The 23,382-nt window shown below is 35.3% G+C and overlaps 1 protein-coding gene across 9 annotated transcripts in view; it reads left to right on the top strand.

Annotated features, from left to right (window-relative positions):
- LOC132701744 (uncharacterized) overlaps positions 1-23,382 on the top strand; it is a 190,533-nt gene that overhangs the window by 145,688 nt on the left and 21,463 nt on the right. For 6 of the 9 annotated variants that reach the window (XM_060669900.1, XM_060669907.1, XM_060669901.1 and 3 more), the window contains 4 exons: positions 970-1,022; positions 1,088-1,260; positions 2,854-6,654; positions 7,530-7,598. In XM_060669900.1, coding sequence (XP_060525883.1) covers positions 970-1,022; positions 1,088-1,260; positions 2,854-6,654; positions 7,530-7,598 — 4,096 coding nt within the window. The remainder of the gene's footprint in view (positions 1-969; positions 1,023-1,087; positions 1,261-2,853; positions 6,655-7,529; positions 7,599-23,382) is intronic. The other 3 variants (XM_060669904.1, XM_060669906.1, XM_060669905.1) reach the window with 2 other exon arrangements.

Genomic DNA, 23,382 nt, shown 5'->3' with positions numbered 1-23,382 from the left:
TTCTGGAAACATGAGACATGAGCCATTATTTTTTAATATGTAATTAAAAATAAAACGTATAGGTTTTTGTCAATAACATTTAAGATCCATTTTATTTTTAAACTAGACTGAGTGGAACACATTTTTGTTTTGGCAGTGTTTAGCCTCTTTGTACATTTGATAAATTTTCCTTTTCTCCAAGAATTCTGAAGTTCTTCTGGAAATCTTATGTTTTGTTGCCTTTGTCGAAGTCTTGTGAAATAGGATCACGCTAAAGTATAGTCGACGAACTATTTTGATTTTTTTTATCGCAAAATGATTTCAAATTATTGTGTTATTAAAAAAATAGACATGCAAAATACATTTAAAAAAGGACAGTAAAATCAGAAGCTGGGTTTCAATATAACCAAAAAAAATATTTTTTATGGTTTCCAGAAAACGCTGAAAAGGAGCATCGCAAAATTATGCTACTTTAAGGCACTATCTATCTAAAATATACAATGTAATTTGAACCGGACAATACCTACACAAAACCGACCTTAGCAACGATATATTTGATAATTAAAGATAGATACGGAATGATAACAGTTGTAAATCGAATAATTTCAAAGATTTCAAACAATTCGCATGGGTTCCTCACTTCTCACAGCATGTAAATGGCATGAATAACTATTGTACGAATACTTGCAGTTTTTTTCTTTATAATGGGTATTGATGGACGTCACCCAGCGAAAACATCAACGTTTTTTTACCTCCTACCAGCTCATCTATCAACAAATGCTGCAAATATGTACATATTTTTCTTTTCTCTTGATCAGTCTGACGGCGACCCTAGCACCAGGCTCAGCAAAACTAAAATATTTTTATATGAACCTCATAGTTTCAACACAAACTAAGTACATTTGTGGAGAATGGATAAAATGGAACTTTTAGTGACGTTCGTCGAGCCCCATCAAAATTATCCCAGATTAAAATACGTTGTTTTCGCAGCACTTGGAAGAACAAAAACGAGTCCCCACCAAACCAAGGAGTTTTATTAATCAGTAAGCAATATAATATTTTCCAAGTGCCAGGCCGAAGTCCAAGTGTAACATTTCTTTTACCGCAGAGCTCTGAAGGAATCCGGATATGAAAGCGATTCCACGTTGGTGTTTCGAAGGAGAGAGGACAGGGGAGACCAGTTGAGCCCGAAGGAGCAAAAAGAAGCCTACAAAATCATCCAGAAAGGGGGCGACGTGCCTTTTCAGGGCCTCAGGAAGCCAGCTCCGGAAAGACCCAAAGGTAAGAAAGCGGAATTTTGACGAACCCCATCTCAGATTGATTGTCTGTACCTTAGAACATTGAATGTCTCTGCTAACGTCAAAGTATAGGGCGAAATATTGTTGTTCGCTATCTACACGAAAGTCAGTAACAAATACGGGTCTAAGTGTTGCCAGTTTTCTGAAAATTTATTTCTTTTTCACTACTTATTCACTATATTCTGTTACTCATTATGATGCAAATTATGGGCTATTTGGCAGTTTGCAGGAAATGAACTCAAATTGTTATGTTGCTAACAAAAGACATCCAAATGATTAATAATGGTTAATAATTAAAAGTCAGCTTGTTGTCTAATATAAAATTAAAAAAAAATATCAAAATATGGTCAAACTTGCTGACGCATCTAGTACACTGCTTCTGATTTTAATATAAATTCTTATTCGTGTTATTATTTATAAGTGTTTTATTAAAAACCTGATACTTACATTACACATTTTATTTGAACTTAATATTGTGGCACTTACCAAAAGAGTTACTTATTTCAAGTTTAATTTCACCATGATTTTTTATAACTGTATTCAGAAAAATAATGCGTTTTAAAATGAACAAAAAATCACCTTGTAATAAATCAACTCTTTTCTACAATCATTATATTTTATAAAAACTTGATTATAAAATCAGTACGTTGTAAAAAAACCTAAATTAATATTGCATGTTCCTGAAACTAAAAAATAAGGCTTTCTACTCTAAGAAGAGCATTAAGAGAAAAAGGTATATTACTTAGAATTTATAATTGTTCGTTTTGAATCTAAAACATGTTTAAATTGTTATTTTAAGCATTTAAAACAATATTTGGTGACGCTTATTTTATTATCTGTGTCATTATAATTTAAATGATTTTCTTTTCAAATCAGCTGTATACAATACTTTTGTTTTACTAAGAATAAGTAATAAAAATTATCATGCACAAGAATATATTATAAAATAATATTGACTTGTTGAAAAGCACCAATGAGGCGAAATCATATTTAATTTTCATCAAATCTTTAGCGTATTTTTTTAATTTTATAACGTAATATAATATAATAATAATAATAATAATAATAATGCTTAGAAACTTATTTCCTGATAATCATTGATATTTTCAATCTTTATTCGGTCACGTGACAGCAACTTTAACTATTTCTTTTTAATAAATAATTCTTTATAAATATAATTAGACCAATGTCAATTAATAATGCAGAACCCATTAGCCTTCAGGACATTAATGAATATCCAATTGCCAAATAGCCTATAGCTCACTAAATAATGTTTAAATTTTACTTCCACCACACAGCCGTGTTTGTCCTGAATTTACGCATCTATGATCTAAGGTCCATATAAAATAATGACAAAATAATTAAAAACAGATAACGATCCGTTTTCAATTAACAGCATGCGGTTTTTGGTTTTTTACTCAACCCTGTGCTAAGGTGGTGGGCGCGACTTAATCGAAAAGGTTTGTAATAGTCACTCACATCCATACCATCACACAATCCGAACGGGACGGTGCACCTGCGCACGGCTAACAAAAACCAGAGGCTTCCGTTTAAAAAAAATGTGGGTATTTCGCAGAAACGGACATTGTCGAGTTCTTCCCGCTGTCGCCTACTCTGACGCGCATCAGGATCCATAAGAACATCGTCCCCCAAAAGGAAATATTCTGCTATCCCGTGACCGTACAACACAACGCTCCCAAAACGTTCGCGAGCTACAAGCGACTCGCGCCATCTTCGATCACGATACCCAAAATCGCCACGCCGCCCCTCGAAAGAGCCCCCTCGCCGCCGAAGCGAAAGTCTTCGAGAAACAACACGACCTTGAGGCTTATAAGCACGATGAGAGTAAAGACCGATAAGTCTCCCGCGTGCAAAAGACACGAAACGTGCTTCAGCCCAAGCGACGACAGAACCAAAGTGAATTACCTCAGGGATAAAATCACTTGCAAGCTTTCGCCCGCCAGCAAGAAAAAAATTAGCGTGGTGAAAAAGGTGGCAGCTTCGCCGGACCTAAAGTCCAAAATAACGTCCACTTTGACCACTTCCAAAGACGCCAAGTCGTCCGTGAGGAAAATTCAGAGCACCACGAAAGTGAGCAACGGTTCCAAGACGCGAACCAAGTCGGTGGGTTCGTCCCTCAACAGTTTGAGCAAGAGGAGCAGCGCCGAAAGCCTATCGTCTCGTACCTCGACTCCCGTCAAGACGTTCGGCAGCGAAAAGAAAAGATTCGATTTCGTCTTGCCCAATTCCAAATTTAAATTGGCGAAATGCGACTCGGAAGAGCTCTTGTCGCCTACGGAGGTGCAGAAAGCCGTGAGAAATATCCCCTCGAGCGCGTACTACAAGAAGTCGTTTGTTCCCTTGTCCTCCAGCAACGTGCTGCCTATTAAGGTGGGAATTACCGAGAAAGGTAAAACCATACTTAAGTCTTCTACGAAAAGGGCCGTCTCGCTTTCTCCTAAGACTACGAGGAAAACTCCCAGCCCTTCCGCAGGTACTTCTGGCAAGCTGAAAACGTCGAATCCGACGAGCTCCAAAACCGCTGCGAAACAAATCGAAAAAGTGTCCGAATCCGCCAAGAAACTCGTCAAGAAAACAGACGCAAAGTGCCTCAGCAAAGCGACCGGCGCTGAAGTAGCTAAACAGCTCGACCGATCCGAGATCGTCAAGCAAAAAGAAGCTATAGAGTCCGACCATTTCTTCAGGCACTTGTTCCTGCGAAATGTCCATCCCTCCGCTTCGTTCGTAATGCCGAGAAGTTCGTGGATAGCGGAGAGGACCAACCAACTCATCAGGAGAAGGAACTCCGTTTCCGAGCCGAGCATAGGAGCGATGAAGATCTACTTGAAACACACCAAACCGGTCACGGATTCCAAGTTCATCAGTTTAGACGTCATCAGGTCGCGAAGCGCGAGTCCCAAGTCGGTGACGTTCAGCGACACAGTGGCGGCGAAACGGAGCAAAAGTCTACCGGCAAAAATGGTATTTTCGCAAACCTCGAGGCCGGTGTCCCCCGTTGTCACCAGGAAACCCAAATCTCCGAACAGGAACAACTTGGTCACCATTAAACGAAGTCCCAGTCCCCAAACGAAGTTGTTCTTCTCCGAAACCAGCCGGCCCGTATCGCCCATGCTGGGGCGGTCTCCATCGTCTCGAAGAATTAAGCAAATTAAGCAACTTACCGATGAAAAGAAATCTTGCGAGTTGACTTTGTACACGTGCCCCGCCTTAAACTATAGCACCACGTCTCTGGATTCGTTCAGAAGCGACGACTATCAGATTTACATGAGAGAGCTCGGCGGGTCCAGGACAAGCGAGAAGTTTAAAGACCTGAACCATTTTTATAGCGAGATAGAAAAGGTCGGTAGATTGGAGAAGACGTTCTCGCTAAAGCCACGTCGAAGGTGCGAGGGCGAGATTATAGATTACGACAGGTGGATGGAGGTTCGAATGAGGGAAAAGGCGGAAAATGAACTTAGACATTTGTACAACCACCTGAAACAGGACGAGAAAGACAAGGGCTTCTTGTACCTCCCGAAAGATGTGGACAGGTTCAAATGGAGACGGGAATTAGACGGCGGGCTAAGAATCAAGGAGAAGTCTGTGGAGAACATCAAGGAGGAATTCGAACGTATCAAAAGAGAGGACAGCGAGAGAGAAAACGCGAGGCGACGTGAATTAGCTTACAGCAAGGACACTTACAAACCCTTGTGGCGGGGCAATTCGGTTCTGAGCCTCGCAAGTATTCTCACCGAAAGGCGAAGCCTTTCCGAGGGCAGAATTAAAAGTGCCAAGCAACACTTGGCAGATGACGAGGGCATTCTAAATAACGGATTCGGGAGTCGGATTTGGAGTAGCTTATCGACCCAGCAGGTTAGCAACCTGAAACGACAGCTGCAGGAGATTTACGGCGAGGAATCAATACCAAAAGCTCGCGATTACATCGTCGAAGTGCCGCGGGTTGAGAGAGAGGCGTACGCACCGAAACTCACGGTCAGACGCAACTCTGAGAGTGCGAAGCCCGATCTCATGTCGGAAGACGAGAAGAAACTGATCTCGCACACTCTGAGCAAAGAAGTTTTGGAGAAAATCGCGACGAAGAGGAGGGAAAATAAGATCGCCTTGCCTTTGGTGGTGGGCAAGGAAATTCTAGGCGCTGTGGCTGCCAAAGAAGCGAAGATCAAGCCCGCCGCTAAGCGGCAAGAACCGCCGAGAGCTCTAGTGAAAACGGACGCCCTAAGGCAACCATCGGCGAGCGAGACAGAGTCCGGGAGCACGGACGAGTCCACGAGAACCGTAATCGAAAACAAAGACATCAAGCAAAAGGTCGAGTACTTCGAGAAGGCCAAAGAACTCGAAGCTTATGTTCCCACTGTATACAAGCCGGCGGATGAAGACCGCAGCTCCGCGGAGGACCAAGAAACAGCGTCGCCTGTCCATTCCCACTCTTGCCAAGATCTTAAGGAGTATTTCGGTCAGACGGATCTTGTAAAGTTCGCTACCATACCGTTGGCTGCCACTAGAAAAGCGGATCAAAGCTACACCAAGAAACCCAACCTACGATCTTTGGACATGAGCCCCATCCGAACGATTTCGGAGGCTAACTCGTTTGATAGCCTCATTAGAAGTCGGTCCGTGTCTCCTTTTTCCGAAGAGGCGAGGGCACTAGCTAAAAAAGGAGAAGTGAGCAGGCTCAAAAAGCAATTCGAGTATCTCGAAGACTTCTTTGGCGAAAGGAGTCTAAAGAGATCGCGGAGCGAGAATGATCTGGGCATGTACGGTCACGTTGAGGATATGCGGAGGAAATACGAATACCCGGCACATTCGGGAAGGGGGCGGAGCAGAACCAGAAGAGGAGGAGTAGTGTCTCCGGTTTACTTGAGAGCGGAGGACAGATACATGCCCCATATCAACATAATTAGCAAGATCGCCACGTTGTATTCTCGTACCAAAAAGAACACGAAGGAATCGACTCGGAACGTCGAAGAGTTGGCTCAAATTCTTGGATGTCCGGTGGGCGAGGTGGAGAAAATGAAAGAGAAATTTGATAGGCTAAAAGAGAGACAGGACGATATCTCGCTCATTGGACACATGTATACATCGTCGCCTAGTTTGAAAGAGCTGAGGGATATTACCCCTTACCTTACTGCCAACTGGATCGCTCACAAATATCCTAGGTCCGAAGACAACACTAGGTCGCTGTCCTCTCCGGAGACTTCTTTGGCTTCCAGAGATATGTCTTTGGTTAGAAGAGATCGACTGCGGTCCAGTTCAACGTCTCCCAGTAAAAAGGGACAGTCCATTCTTAAACGCAGGGAAGCCGGACAGAGAATCGATGATAAGTTGAAGAGGTTTGAGCCAGTAAGGTATTCTAAAGGTGGGGTTTTGAGGATCAGTTACATTTCGAACTTTCTTGTGGTAGAATTTCTTCACCAAATTAAACGCGCAACAATGTAGAAGTGTAAGGGTATCGTTTGTGCTATGGTTATGTAACCTTTATTGCCTTTTTAATCCATGGAACTATTCAAGTCTACTAACTGTTAAGTTAGTGAGTCTTAATCAGATCCATAATAATAATGCTAGGAAATTCGTTCCTCAAAAGCTTTTTTCGTTCGTGTCCGTGGAATATTCCATAGGTCCTAATTGCCGATGCCTATTGCTATTAAATGTAACCAGGCAACTTTGCCGTTTGATCAAATATTTCAAGCACTACCTGCCTATGCGAGATTTTTCTACTCCTTCTTAGCAAACAGTTACGCCTCGTTTCAGTTCAGCTCTGGCTGATTTGGAATAGTTTTTACTGCCTTAAAGAAACATATTTAGATATTACTTCTTGAAACAGGTGTTACCTATTCTTCTAATATTCTTCTATTATTTTTTTTTTTTTAATGAGATCGCACAAGCTCAAAGGATACCCTTTTCTGCAATGTATACCGGTTACGGTTGATTGGAAAGCTATTGGTCGTTGATAAACCTAATTTTGGAAATTCAGTCAACCAATTTTCGGCACAAGTAGGAAGAAGGTAACGATCACCCTCACATACCGTAGTCGTACACCCTACATAAAACACACCAAGCTTCATGGTGCATGCGCTTTGCTACGTAGTGTTCGATATGGAGGACAGCTAGCAATAGGTTGCAGTCAAAGTGACATTTAAGTCATGTAACAAGTGACGTCAGCTTACTACTAGTTTTCTCCAAATTAGTGTATTTTGCGAATGACTCACGATTGCATTTTGTGATTCCGATTAGAACCAGATTTACCCCCACCACCGCCGCCCCCAAAAGGACAGGGAGGAGTAAGAAGCCAAGAACTGTCAGGTAACATGCGCTTTTAGTAAAACTACCTTATCGCCCGCTCCGATGTTATCTAGAGATGGAAAACCTTGCCTTATTTACCATACGACAATAAAATTGTTTAATAGCGGCAGTTGAGAGTGGGGTGCCATGTTGTAACGAAAATAGTCGATATTTTACTTAACGTAACTATAATAAGAGCCGGGCTGTGCCAGTTTACGCCGTATCTATGTTTAGATTTTATCAACTTTTCCACGTAAATACGAATTCAGTTTTAACCGAACTCACCTCTGTTAAAGTCAAGTAAGCATAAATGTCACGCGTTGTTTTTTTTTCTTAAACACAATTTTGTTTTGAATATGTGTTGCCTTTCCCCGTAGACCTTTGCTACGTTAGTTTGGAATCGTCTGCGAGCGATGCCCAAAATATTTTTGTTTATGACGTGGACTTTTTTCGAAAATTATTATTAACTGAACTTTTGCACTGATGCTTTGCCCAGATATATCATTTCTAATATACTTTTTCCTAAATCGTCTCATTTATAATTTCGAACGTAACACAATTTGGATTCTACCATGTCAAATTTGGTAATAATAATAATCTTGAATAGGAATGCTTCTTGTGTAATACAAACTATTCTAGAGAAATCTGGCATCAAGCAAGTAAGCAATTACAAAATGATAAGAATAGTAATAATTAAAAAGGCAAGCGACAACACTTCCTTTTAGAATACTCTATTACACTATAAATAAAACCAAGTTAAATTTAAAAAAGGAACTTTTTTATAATAATCGGGAATGCGGATATAAAAATAATAAAATCTTTATATATTCTCGACTGTGCCTGACAAGGTGATGAATTGTTGTGGCCAAACAGGCAACTAAGGATTTTTTTACGAAAATGTGTTATATTAAATGTATATTAATAAAAACAAGACGTACGGCTAACATTGCGGTAATAGATTTTTTTTTTAATGTTGACTAAACATAATTTTATTTATATAGGGCTTGTTTTACAGATTTTTTTCTAACTGTAGTGGTTAATCATTACAAAAATCCTAATAAATAAATTAAAATCATTACAAAAATTGGTACAAGACAGCGGTTACTGCATTTTCAAAATAATTGTGATTTTTATATTTAAAACTTTTCACGCAATTTTCAATGAAAGTAAAAACTGTTCAAAATCGAATTCTTTTGATAGGGCAAATGAGAAATAAGAAAACAGATTGTATTATTTAAAAAAGCGAGGTACCTATATTTAAATTCGTAAAATTTGTAAACTTATAAGAATCACCGGGATGACCATCATCATCAAATTTTGAAAAATATAATAGTTATCAAAATATAAATAATACTATAAATCTTCTGCTTTTAATTTGAGTGCTATGTTTTTATTAAGTGGAACTTTTATATCTGAAAAGAACCAGAAAATAATTTAACACTCTTTAAATATTTAGGATTATACCGGGTAATGTCACAAAAGTATGGCTTGAAAAAGCATACATTTTTAAATGCAATATGTACTGCGTAAATAGTCATAATAAAACATAATTTCATTTACAAGACTCTGTGCCATCATTCGTCGATGATATACCGAACCTTTTTTCTTGTGAGTCTATATTGGGTCGCACTATTTCCTACGTGCCTTCTAGAGGTTCTATTTTGTGACTACCGAGATTTTTTGTTAATGCGGATTGATAAAAGACCTTTTATGTTAACGAAAGTCAGACTCAACCTGCAAAAGCGGTTTGGAAAAAAGAAAAAGAATATTAATATAGGAAAATAGCACCATGTAAAACCACTACTAGTTTACCCAATATCAACTGTATCAAAAAGATTTATAGTAACATATAGAATTCATAAATAAAGTGACTTACTTTTTCGCACCATACTTTTGTGGCGCTCCTTGTACAACTTTAAATTGTCTCTTTCTGACCTGTCTTGTTAAGATAAATTTTGTAATTAAAGATGCCCCGCAAGCGCTTTGTTTTTGATAAATGAAGAAAAAGAAAAATTAACAATTTTTAGTAATTTTGATAATTCTAGTTAAGAATTAAAAAGTTTTTTTAAGTAACCGATTTCAATGGAAAATGGTCAAAAAGTAATGTCCAAAATTTTGTTTTTTTTTTTAATGGATTTATTAGTTACTAAAAAAGCAGGAAATACATGTGAATTTCAAGAATAATATAAATTCTCGAAGATACTGCTAGTGTACATTTTTCCTTCAAAAATAGTCTAAACTATTTACGGATGCCATTGGTTTTTTTTTTAATCTTCAGTACCGGAAAATGCCGTTTGATGCTGAAAAGTTGTGTACTAAATTTGATTGTTAAACAATGTAAAGCGATATTAACCCGTAACTGGTAAGATCCACATATTTGATGAAATTTTTATTTTAATTGAAAAATCGACTTTAACTTAAAGAAATTTATTTTCTCATGAAAAAAAAAACAAAAAAATTTAGGATAACAACCATGCTTGGAAGCTGACTTGCCTTGGAATTTGAGCAATATTTAGTCTTCTTTTCTACTATTATCAAACTCAATATTTTTTTGTTCTCTTCACAGCACTATTCTAGTGCAGTTCGATATCTGAAGTATCTCCAAATCCGAATAAAGAAGTGTCCGCCATTAACAAAAAAAATATTTTTACTTGAGTGTTGACCATGTGTGGCAGTGTCAATGATGTATCGTTTGATGCGGAAGAGGTTGTGAAAAGTGTGTATGAAACTTTAATCAGTAGTGGACCTATTAAACAAGAAGCTTTAAAAGAAACCTGATCAGTACCTGAGTGATCAGTGCAGAATAAGAAGGAAAATATCAAAACAAAGTTGTTCCTACCTTGGATAAACTGAAAAAGAAGCTAGAAGATGTAACCACCAATATAATAATAAGTCGTGCCACTCTCCATAAAGTTGTTTGTAATATAGGATTTAAGTACCGCAAAATAGACAAAAGGCAAGTAGTAAAGGAGTCACACAGATTACGCATTTAGAGATTTAATTATCTTCAAAAAATTAAAACATATAGATTAAACAACAGATCCATAATTTACCTTGATGAAACATGGCTCGATACACAAGACACTGCATCCAAAGGATAGGTTGATTCCTCTCAAAACTTCTTCACATTCAAATAAAGGAAAACGCATCACCATAATACTATCCGGATCAAAAAACGGATTTGTCACAAACTGCTTGCTGTTGAAGCAAAGAATATTAAGGATTCTAGCTTGGATTATCATCATAAAGATACAAGTGCCAAACTTTTTGAGAATTGATTTCAAAACAATCTTTTAGGAAATATTCCCATTAACAATATTATTTTTATGGATAACGCAAGCTACCGTAGCTGTTTACTAAGCAAAGCATCAGCCTCATCACGTTCAAAAACTGAAATTCAATAATATTTGTTAAAAAATGATATTTATTTTGAATTCAATTACAAAATGCGCAATTTTTGGAAGTCCTAAATTAATCTACAATTAAAAAATAGTATACTGGTTTACGTCTTCCTCCATATCATTGCATGTTTAACCGCATAGAGCAATTGTGGGACTAGATAAACTCAAAGATCAGGGCCGAAAATTTTACTCCTACTTTATGTACCAGCTGGACAAATTCAATTCAAAATAATGTGCTCTAGTATGAAAGTTGTGGAATGTTGCATTTCTATACAAAACAATATAAATCCCATTATAACTAGTCTCAATAACGACTCTGAGAGTGAAACAGAATTAGATTTGGACATTTAGAATAAAAATTTAATTATGTATAGATATTCCTAGCTACGAATTTAATGAACATATTTTATGTCACGGTTTTTTCTTAGTGTAAGATTATACTCAAACAAATAAAAAAAAAATATTATAACCAAAACCTTTGAGAGTCCGTCCCTAATGTTCTACCCTTCAATACCTAGCGGACCCGAGTTTTATTGCTTTGGCTGGTAACTTCCATAATTGCGGACAAAAGCCAGCGCGATGAAGATTGCGATAGACTATACGATTTGCGATTGCATAGTCGCTCATAAAAACAAGAGAGAAGATGCCTCAGTATATTTACCTGTCTCCACTCGTATAATAAAAATGGCAAAACCCACCTATTTACCTCTTAGTGTTCTTCCTTTTTTTATTACGCCCCGATGTCGTACACTCGACAGAGATAGCACCAATTACCTGATAATTACAGTAGTTTCCACTAAACAAATTTTTCCAGCTGCCAATGAGTATGTTATTAATTACATTTTTTATCAAATTTATAAGACTTGGACTTAAAGTAGGAGTAACATTTTCTGCTCTGACCTTTAATTTTACTGTGTTTCACAAATACTCTGTTTGGTTAAACATGCTATGATATGGAGAAAGTCGTAAAACAGTATGCCCATCCTGTTCAATCAAATTATCGCATACATACTGTTTTTTATTTGCATATGAATTTAGGACTTCGAAAATGTGCGGCTTTTTTGCAACTGCATTCAAAATTAATATCATTTTGTAACAAGTTTTCCTGGATTTCAATTTTTGAAATGAATGAGGCTGGTGCTTTGCATAGCAGACGACTGTGGTAGTTATTGGGATTATTTTTTAAAAGATTGTTTTGAAACCAATTTTCAAACAGCAAGCAGTTTGGGACAAATCCGAGCGTGTATTATGGTGATGCGTTTTCCTTTATTTGAAGGTGTTTTCGTCTGACAGTTTTGGTTAGTAGAATCAACCTATCCTTTCGATACAGTGTCCTGTATATCGAGCCATGTTTCATCAATGTAATCTATATCTTTTAATGCCTTGATGATTCCATTACTACTTGCCTTTTGTCTATTTTGCGGTACTTAAATCCCATTTTACAAACAACTCTACGGAAGGTGTCACGGCTTATGTTTATATTGGTTTCGTCTTCTTCTAGCTTCTTTTTCGGTTTATCCGAGGTAGGAACAACTCCGCTTTGACAAAGACGATATATTATCCTTCTTATTAGATCCTGATGACTGTTGTCTGCACGGTGACTTTGAAAATAACGACGTTTAATTTTTTTCTTCAATTCTCCACCATTAGTATCCCTTATCCACGATATTGGCATTTTTATAAGTAGGCAAGTTTCTTTGAAAACGTTTTGTTATTATCGAAAATCGATAAAATCGAATTTTTCGAAAGTATCTACTCTCGTATAAAAATTCTATATCTCGGTAACGGTAAGTCCTATGGGATCACCGTTGGTACAGAAATGATCACCGCCGAAAGAAAATTTTTTTGTTTGTTTGCCCGTTCTCCGTTCTCGTCTTTTGTTTTTTTTTTCCTGAATAAATTTCGAACCGTTGGAGCTACAAAATTAAAATTTGCCACCTTTTAACCCTCCACGAGGCACATAATATCATGAGAAAGAAATGGCCCTGATCCGACGCCGGTATCCATCTTTTTGCTATGAAACACGATAATTCGAAGCAATCGACTTCATATTTGGCACATAAATGCAGCTTAACCCCGTGACGGAACCTATTGAAAATGGGGGGAGGGTTCGGAAAGTAGTCTAAAAAAATAAAAAATCGCGTGTGCAAGGGTCTACAAAAAACATCATTTTTCAAAAACCGTTTACGAGACCAAAAAAATTCTTGAACCAGAAGACGCAGAAGATACCAGATACTCCATTCTCGTCAATTTTTCAAAAATATACATGGTGCGCCGCAAATTCAAAATAACTTAAAAATAGGTTATTATATTATATTATATTATTGAAAATTGGTTATAACTAAAAGACTATGATTCAGATCTCACTTTCTTTTATGTTGCGATATAGCCCGCATAGACAGCAAAAACTTTTGTATTTAAGGTTTTCACCTATTGTACAGGGTGTTTCCGATATTCCGTGCTAAATGAAAAATGTGTTAAGTGTCCTAAATTTGCAGATATCAACTTCAAATCTAGCAGAGAAGTTAAAGTCCGTGTACACATTTTAACGGTAGAAATTGGGCGCAATCAAATTTTACCAAGTATTTTTTAAAAATGTTTGAATTTTTTTTTTTTTTTTTGGTAATTTTAGCTTCCAGAAAAATAGGTTTTCCTCCATAATCGTTCACCCGATCGGCAAAATTCTTTAACCAGCAGTCGCAGAAGATCCAGTGCAATAACATTAATTCGGGGCATTTTTTCGATTATATACAGGCTTTTCAAATTATAGGAAAAAATCTAAAAGGCCTAGAAAATTGTTCTTTTGCAGAGTATATTATTAGCCGCATATCAAAAATCCTAAAAAATATGGCTAATTGGTTCAAACAGTGTCATAGGCCGCATCAAGAGCTACAATTTTTGCCTTTGCGGTTTTCGCCTATCACATACGCTGCTCGGGATATTTGAAAAAAATAACCATTTACTTTTTTCAAAAAATTCTTGAATTAGGAAACGTGGAAGATTCCTCTACTTCGAACATTGTTGAATCATATACAGGGTGTGTCGTTTATGGGCAAAAAATCTAGAAGATCCTAAAAATTTCCGTTTTTGTGAGTAAATTATTGGCTATAAACGAAAAACCGTTAAAAATGGGATAATTTTATTTGAACAGTATCGTAAACTATGTCGAGAGAGAGTTTCAGATTTCGTCAATTATACAGGGCCCGAGATACTTGAGAAAATATCATTCGACACCGTTATTATTTGTGCAAATTTTAATATTTACCGATGTTTCCTGTACCTTTGAAGTTCGGCGAGATGTGAAGGACATTTCATACAGGGTGCATGCACAATTAAATAACATCGATTTTGCGAAAGTTCCATAGTGGCCCGCAGGAGCACGATAGAAAAACAATGCGTTCCTTTACCACACGAAACTGCGAAGCTCCTTCCTTTTGTAATAAAAAGCTGTCCTGCACCGAATAAAGTTTCATATACATATATCTTTGAAATGCACAGTAAAAACGATTTTTCAACACTGCCACGAATGGTCAACACTCAAGATCTATATCAGAAAGAAAGAAATATACCTGGCCCATCCCTGCCTTGTCACTCCAGTAAGAATAAATTTTTTGGGAATGGCTTTACCCAATAATAATAACAATAACGATGATTCTACAAATCCTATTCAGACCCAACTTGTAAAATAATTTTGTATACAGTATCTCCACCTTGTTCCGGAAAATTGGATTTTGAAGTTTCATTTTATTAACAAAAAAGGTAAAGGTAATTCGGAATTAAGCGATCCCAGATAACGATTTTTACCATAGTATGATTTAGAAGAACCTGGTTTGTGAACGTGTCCCACCAGGGAGTTAAAATTATAAACAGTTTTCTCTTGTATCTAGCACTCGAGTGTCGATGGCAGTTATTCGAAAACATCCCGTATGAATTTATCCTTTCGTGCGTAGTTTGTCATTTTTTATGCTAACAAACTGACCTACTTTAAGACAAAATAAAATTGAGGTAATTATCTCGCACAATACTCCATACAATTTCGCATGTATTACGCTTCGGGTCGCGCACTATACACAAACGTTAATAATAATAACCTTGACGTTCATCTTTTATTAATCGGGCATTGTATGCGCGAATCTCTGCACTCCTCTGGAATACCCGATGAACTTGACGTGAAGAACGCGAAAAATCCGAATTCCGCTTTAGTCATGGGCCACGTCCCGTGAAGAAGAGTGTGTGCGCACAGAAAGTAGATGAAAACGAGAGAGTAGTGATCGAATTGTCTGTTTATAGTGTTAGTGCTGAGTAGAAAGTGTAAATAAGAGGTTGTAAACCAGCCGCAAGAGGGTGCGCGTGTGATATCTTCAAAACGTTTATTGTCAACCTCAGCTGATTATTGGTATCATCGAGATCTTCGCCATAATACTACCTAAAACTTTACCTAGTAATGTAACAATACAGGCCCAAATGCTACCAGTCACATTGTATTGCGGCGGCTAGCCAAACTAACCAAAACTAACCACAACAAATTAAACTTTTATGTATTGGGTACTTCCCATAGTACCCCATCTCACCGTCCCAACTCTTCTTCTTTTCGACTTCTGACACTTTACCCTAAATACAACTGGGGCAAGGTATTCCCTAAACAAAAAGGCCACTTTTCCAAAACGTGAGATGCGCTTTTTCATATAGATCGCATGTTCCCTTAAATGTCGGCCCTTTTGGTTGTTTTTTTTTTACATTTTTACAACATTTTCGATAGTAAGGTTACACTTATTTTATTACATAATCCTGTTAGACACTCTCATTTAGTCGGTTCGCTTCTCAATATTGATTGGTAAACTTTTTGTTTTGTTTTTCCTCCTTGAAGTATTTTATTTTTCTTCTCTTTTTCATTATTTATTTTTACAACCATATAGAAATAGCACATGTATGATCAATCTATTCGAATTTCATTCATATAATTAAAAAATCAGTCTAAGGGTTGGTCGTTGATGTCGTTCATCCACCATCTTCTCGAATCGTTTCTTTCCAACTTCGTGATTAAATTGACTCTATTGTTTGCTTCCATGTCAGATTTGTCGAAAATGTTCAATATTCATTTTGTATTGCGTCTATTTGTCAAACTTATTATTGTCTGTTAATAAGCAGTTACTAAAATGTCTTTATATGACGTTCAAAAGCAGAGGACACCCAGTATGTTTAAATTTAATCAGTCGTCCTATCCCTTATCTCCATACCAAATAAACACTTATCATATCAGAAAAATATTGCTTTAACAAATTTCTATTAATAATTTTTATCTACAATTTATTTTAGTACATAATTCATTGTCAAACCATATTTTTGGGAAAGTAATGTCTCTTCATTAGAGTGCGATGGTCTAAAAAATAATTCTATTATTTCTATTAACTCATCACTTATTGCAATAGAACTTTTAATATCACCAAAAAAAAAGTTCATTTGAATTTGGGTCAAGAAATTCGTGGTTTTTTAAACCACAGGAAATGCCTAAAAATATCACATTGAAACTATGCAAAAGTAATAATAAGCTCCAATATTCGAAGCGAATAAAGAGAACATTTTTCAGGATCTTAAGCATATTAGAACTTTAATATTTTGAAAAGATAGCACCTACAGCTCTACAAAATGTCTAAATTCATCTGCAACCGGATTCGTCCGATACTATTTCTGTTTCTCATCCCACTTCTGAAATATCCATAACAATAAGTATAGTGATATGTTTACCTGCTGACTACAATTTCAAAATCAGATATTTTTACAGCTGTTAACTTAAACTTCCACAAACAAAGAGAATAATCCAATTCACCCCTTCAATGAAATAAAAAAAACACACTCTAAAATTTCTTCTGATCAATCAAAACCTGTTTGCATTTTCGAAACACCTGTGTTGTTGAATGTGCCTAATTTGCAGCTCCAATATTCGAAGCTCTTTTTAAGCTAACCATTTGCGTAGATATGGGTAAACATCCGAAATTCCTTAAAACAAAGAATGACACGCCAACGCTTTTTGAAAGTCAATATGAAAATATAACGTCTCTTGGTATCTCGGCAAACAATTTTTAAATGGACGAATTGCATTTGAATTCATTGTTCTCTAGAATAACGCAAAGGTCTAAAAAACTAAAGAGAACAGTTTTCAGGATCTTAAGCATATTAGAACTTTAATATTTTGAAAAGATAGCACCTACAGCTCTACAATATGTCTAAATTCATCTGCAACCGGATTCGTCGGATACAATTTTCGTTTCTCATCCCACTTCTGAAATATCCATAACAATCAGTATAGTGATATGTTTACCTGCTGACTACAATTTCAAAATCAGATATTTTGACAGCTGTTAACTTAAACTTCCATAAACAAAGAGAATAATTCAATTCACTCTTTCAAAATCACACTCTAAAATTTCTTCTGATCAATCAAAACCTGTTTGCATTTTCGAAACACCTGTGTTGTTGAATGTGCCTACTTTGCAGTCTTTTCGCTTATTTTTGGAACGTCCTGTATATCTAGATTTTCACAACTAAATTTAGCAGTTATTTAACACCTAATCGGGAAATCAATGAAAACATCGAGGATTGGCGCAATCTAACCAATCTGTTAACCTTCGCGTCGGATTATCAATGTAAACAATAGCGTTTGTACGGCTCCAGTGGCGTAGGCGCCAAATTGAGTGGCATGCTTAAATTTAAATTTGAACTAGAAATAAAAATTATTTTGTCAAGGAACTTAAAAATGCAATGATACCACTTTTATTTCAACAAAAGATAGTGCAAAAGCTAATGAAAACGTATTTCGCTTTCTTTTTCATTAACTGTAAGCTATAATAAAAAACAAAAACTCGCAATAATGTCGCATATTTAGGAATGCATTATTAAATGCTAATATTCATTCTTTTAACAAAATATTTACAATTACTTTTCGAAATAGGGTTGAGTGCGTAAAAAATATCAAAAAAGTTGGGGATAAAATTTGTTTGAGTTCACTTATTTTTAAAATACCGGATATTGCGGATAAGTACGAACTTCACTGTAGATTAAATAATTTTTTAATTCTTCGCAAAATTCCATTCATTTGTTTTTGAAATACCAACACAAGCCACTAAAATAGATCTATCTGGAAACCAAAACCAAATATATAACAAAGGCTCCCAGTATCTAGAAACTTCGGAAGAATTCAAAAATGGATTATTATATACGAAATACGTAGTTGTTATTTGTCGAAAAAAATACAAACCAGAAAGTCTTCAAAACAATGGGGTATTTTAAAAGTACAAGTGATTCGAAACGACTTTTTTGTTTTCATGTTTTTTTGAAAGGTTTTAAACGGTACATAACGTATAATGCTTTTTTTGCATATTATTAGTGCAAGTCCAGTATATGTGTAACTACAATGCTGTCTTGACGTTCTAGGTAATATGATTGAAAAATAAATGAAAATAAATAAATAAATAAGAAAGTGTAACTTTACGAGCTACCAATACAAAAAAAGTCCGTGACCTAGACGGTATTAAATCTTTATTATCTGGAATAGTTTTGAAAAATTTAATAAATTAAGACCACTGATAGGGGTAGGTAATTTTTTAAAAACGTTCGTTATAGCCTCAGTTTTCATAAGGAATGTGATGAAGTAAAATGGAAACAGTTACGCCTCTATTTTCAAAAATATAACCTGATTGGCCGGGACAATTCTATCCCCCAAGAGATGAACAAGCCAACTAGCGTGGCTTTTCTGCTACTAGGTATTTTATCCCTGATTACTATTATGTCTGACATTCGTACAGTTCAAACTTCAAATCTAGTTACGTCAAAAATAGACCGCATAGATAAAAATATTTTGTCTATGATCAACGGGAGAATCATTACGCGAAATACTGTCACATCGCGCGAAATCACGCCAAATCTCAAATAATATTGGACGACGGATGCGTCATCATCTTTACGAATGAAAATGCATGATAATAATTGAATTGCGCGCAGCCTCTAAGGTTTCGTGTTTTAGTTTAAATAGTTCATCGATGATATTAGTTCTTTTTTTAAATAATATTTCAGCATTTAAATGTAACAATAAGTAGGAGTAAGCACTAAACATACATGGAGTCTTGAAATGTAGATATAGGAGTTGAGTATTCAGAATACAGATAAACAATTTTGTTTAATTGGAACCATTTGGGGGACGTTGGCTGAAAAACCAACCAATAGGGAGATATATTTACATTATAAAAACGCACTATCGCTATTATTACTCTACCCTTTGGGATTTTTGGGTGTTTAAAAAAATCTTTCAGTTCTGATCTCGATATCGTTCTCATTGATTTGTTCAAGTATCTTGATAACCATTAAAGATACATACTCATAACTCGGGTATTATTTTTTGTGGCTTTTAACCATCGAGTCGATTTATTTTTGGCTAACTTTAACTAAACTTACCCAAATTTTGGTCGTCTTGCTCCACTCACCCTTATTTATAATTTTGTTTTATAATAATTATAATTATTTTTTAAAAACTAATTAATAAAAAAAAAGTTACTGATTAGTAACTATTTTTGTATCGATTAAATTTGTTATTGGTATTTATAAAATAACACTTTTAATAAATTAATTATAATTCGGTTATAATAATATGGAAAAAAATTTTTTTTGAATTTTTATGCGGTCCATTTTGCCCCTATTATTACGCAAAGGGCTAAAAATTTATAATTATTAGAAGAAGAAAAAATTGATAAGGGGAGCCGCCTTGCCCCACTCACCTCTACTTTTTCTTAAAGAATATAAAAACACAATTCACATTTTCCAAAGTTTAGCTAAACATATTTTTGGTAGTACCCATAATGTCTGTCGCAAATAATATACTGTGCTCTTAATTTCTTTTATTTACTATTACACCGTTTACATTTTAGTCAGAAAAACGTTGTACAGAAACGAGTTTATTTTTTATTAGAATCATAATAACAATAAGAAATTAATATGCTAATTGGGCATAAAACTGACAAGCATTAATTTCGAAATTTACAGAAAGTCAACAAAACATAACGATATGGGATTCTTACAATAGGAAAACATTTTATTGCTAACGTTGCAAAATCTACAACTTTTTGAAAGAGGAAACATTATACAAAGTGAAGAAAAATGACTGAATGATTTTTTGATTTAACTCTTCTTACTTCTTCAGTTATTTATTGGCCATCCTGTATTTATTTAGTTGCAAAATGTCAATATAGACCGCTAAATTAGTAAATCAACCCCAAGTATAAAACAAACGCTTTCTATAGCATAAATCGATCGATTTCAAGTTGTTGTAAATGGAGAAAATTAATATTTTCATATTTTATGTTTTTTTTTTAATTTTTTGTACAGGTTCTGAGATAAGGTGGCATTCCATAACAAACGGGCCACTTGATAGATATTTACAAAACTTTGTCCCATATTTATGGCCCTTTTTGAAATGGCATTATTTATTTCATGACGAGTGGTGAAACGAATACGTTACTTTAAAACGAGAAAACAAATTACAGTGATTATCTTTACCATATTTTGAGTTTTTTTTTAATTTGATATTTTTCGTCGGTTATTAATTAATTTGCCATAGTTATTCCATAAATTATATATACAGTCAGCTGAAAGCCCTATCATAATACCAAAACGAAGAGCTTATGGATATGTTTGATGATAGATGCTCTTAAACCAGAACCCTATCCCAGATCTTCTGATGGCGTTTAAGGTAAAAAACAATTATAAAAAAGATTTCCAAATATGCATCGAAATGAGATAAAAAAAGAAAATGATTCTAATGTTTTTTATCGTGCCGACTGTAAGTATAAACATGTGGTGAGTAACATTTTAATTTTTTAAGTATAATATTCGAATAAATCTTGTAATTATGATAAAAGTGAATAGCTGTAATAATAGCGATAGCTCCTTCTCGGTTCTACCCCCACCACAGACTTTAATTTGTGGTTCTTAGTAGCTGTAAAATTATGATAGCTAATTTTTCTTACGAGCGACTTTAATCAACCTTCCACCACCTAATTCCGCATAAAATTGCAGTTGTTCAAAACTAGAAATAAATTTGACATTTATTATTTAATACAGGATGTTATATGCGACAATGATGCATTGTTTCTTATTTACCTATCTTCATTTTCTTCTTATACCACGCGAAGTCTATACTACGCCACTGGGCGATACGTGAGGGACCAGATAAACTCGATCGTTGTTTTACCTATTTTTCGAATCGCCTCTTAACCCATGACGGATATGACAAACGAGCCACGAATTAACCAAACGATTGTTATCATCGAACGTCCTTTTCTCGTTAAGTGTAACAAAATATTGTAAAACCTGTTACCTGACGCAGTGCCAACCGTAACGTTACGCCTTGTATAGTGTTTCGAAGCATCACAATGTAAATATTTCGAATGGAAGTATCACTTTTACTGGAGTTTTGCTTAAGGTGTCCCGGTAACTAGTTATGGCCGCTAATACGGTTTTAAGGGCGAAAAGCAGGGATCAAAACAGGAAAAATGAATTGGCGGCTCATCGTCACACCATCGCCAACTTTCCGATGATATACGGACCGATACCTTACAGTAAGTCGCTTGCAACATATTAAAAGTTTTAATTTTAATAATAATTTTAAATATTTGAAGTCTAGAATCAGTTAGGTAAATTGTGACTGCCGTAAAGTTTTATTGTTTTTGTGTTGTCTTGCAGACACCTCGTAAGATAAAGAGAAGGAAAGATGTAGATATTATTAGGTAAAATCCAGTGTTGTTATCAACAAACAGGCCAAAGAAATTATTTTTAATATGGAACACCCCGTATTTTTTATCCCAAAAGTAGTTTGAAACTTTCAAATATCCACATAGTGGTCGTTAGACACTGACAGGAAAGCTATAAAATATTGATGATAGAAATGACAGACAATTTACATGACACCACCATGATAGTTGGTTCTGCATATTACTTCAAGAAATATTTAATAACAATAATAATAATAATAATAGTCTTTATTGAGAATTGAGATACATAATAATAGACAGTATACGATACTAAAATCCTAAAAGGCGAAATCTAGCTGACTAAGTCAAGTACTCAACATTAACCCAACACAATTCATTTGTATCTTATACACCTTTTTAACAATATAATTTGTAACAAGAAAACCCGTAGTAAAGAAAAATAAAATATAAACAAAAGAAAAAAAAATGAAAATAATTATATATGTACAGATAAATTTTCGCACAGAATTCTCGTATATTGTGAAAAATTACACCTAAATAGTAAATATAGGAAGTTCTAGTGAGCGATCTTTTTTTAAGGTAATTTTTATTAAAGTATTTAAGTTTCCGTAAATTCATATTCTACGATTTTACTGAAGCGATTCTCCAGAGTATTGTATAAATTGATATTTAATTTATTAAGAGCACTCTTAAGCACTATTAAGTAATGTGCATACCTAATTGAATGACTATGAACTTATGAATGCTAAGGGTATTTACTTAAGCCTTTACCGTTATGATATTACTCTTTAAGAAAAATGTGTTAGTTAAAACATAACTTGCGACCTGAGCAATTTCAAAATTTATATTCGGTTTTCTCTGCAGCATCTTCAGTAGTACCTGACTGTCTTAAGTCACACTAAAATATATGGAACCTTTACTCAAGTAAACGCATAGGAATAAGCTTCACAAAACAGTTTGATTACGATCCTTATGGTAAAAAATAAAAAAAATTAAAGAAACTGTTCTCCAAATTACGAAAATACCGAGAAAATTACAAATCATCTGCACCATATTGTGCCATTGTTTGATCAAATCAAACTACACCAAAATAGAGTGAACCATTTCTTGATAATTTAGACAAAAGAAAATTAAGGCACTTATCCCTCATTATTGTCAGAAAGGCAAATGCTGTATTTTCTGAGGATACTAGACATAAATGCAATTTTATTAATTTATTAGTATATTGCTCCCAAATAATATCGTCAATACAAATTCGCATTCGATGGAGCCTTGGAAAACAGTTAGATTAAGAAATAGTATATTGTGCAACAAGTGCAAAAAGTTTACCGAACGTGTTTCATACTATACTTTTTCTACGACCGTTAGATTTTGGGCGCATTTTCAAAATACAACACAAATTCATTCACTGACATGGCCGTCAGAAATTACAAACGTCAAAATTCAAAGCGTGGGAAATATCTCCGAAAACATCCGATTGCTCCCAAATCCGTGAGGTAAAATCTCGGAAATGTCCGAAGTGGCTCGGATTCATGAGAAACTAAACTGACGTGGTAAAGTGATGCTTCCCGCACACTAGATCGATGAGTAATTAGTTATTTTAAAGACGGGAGTAGAAAAATATGATTGTCGTTTAAGGTAGAA

This window comes from Cylas formicarius, unplaced genomic scaffold, assembly GCF_029955315.1.
Source record: "Cylas formicarius isolate icCylForm1 unplaced genomic scaffold, icCylForm1.1 PGA_scaffold_5__7_contigs__length_24384050, whole genome shotgun sequence".
Classification (NCBI taxonomy): Eukaryota; Metazoa; Arthropoda; class Insecta; order Coleoptera; family Brentidae; genus Cylas; species Cylas formicarius.
This window is presented reverse-complemented; position numbering and strand designations above follow the sequence as displayed.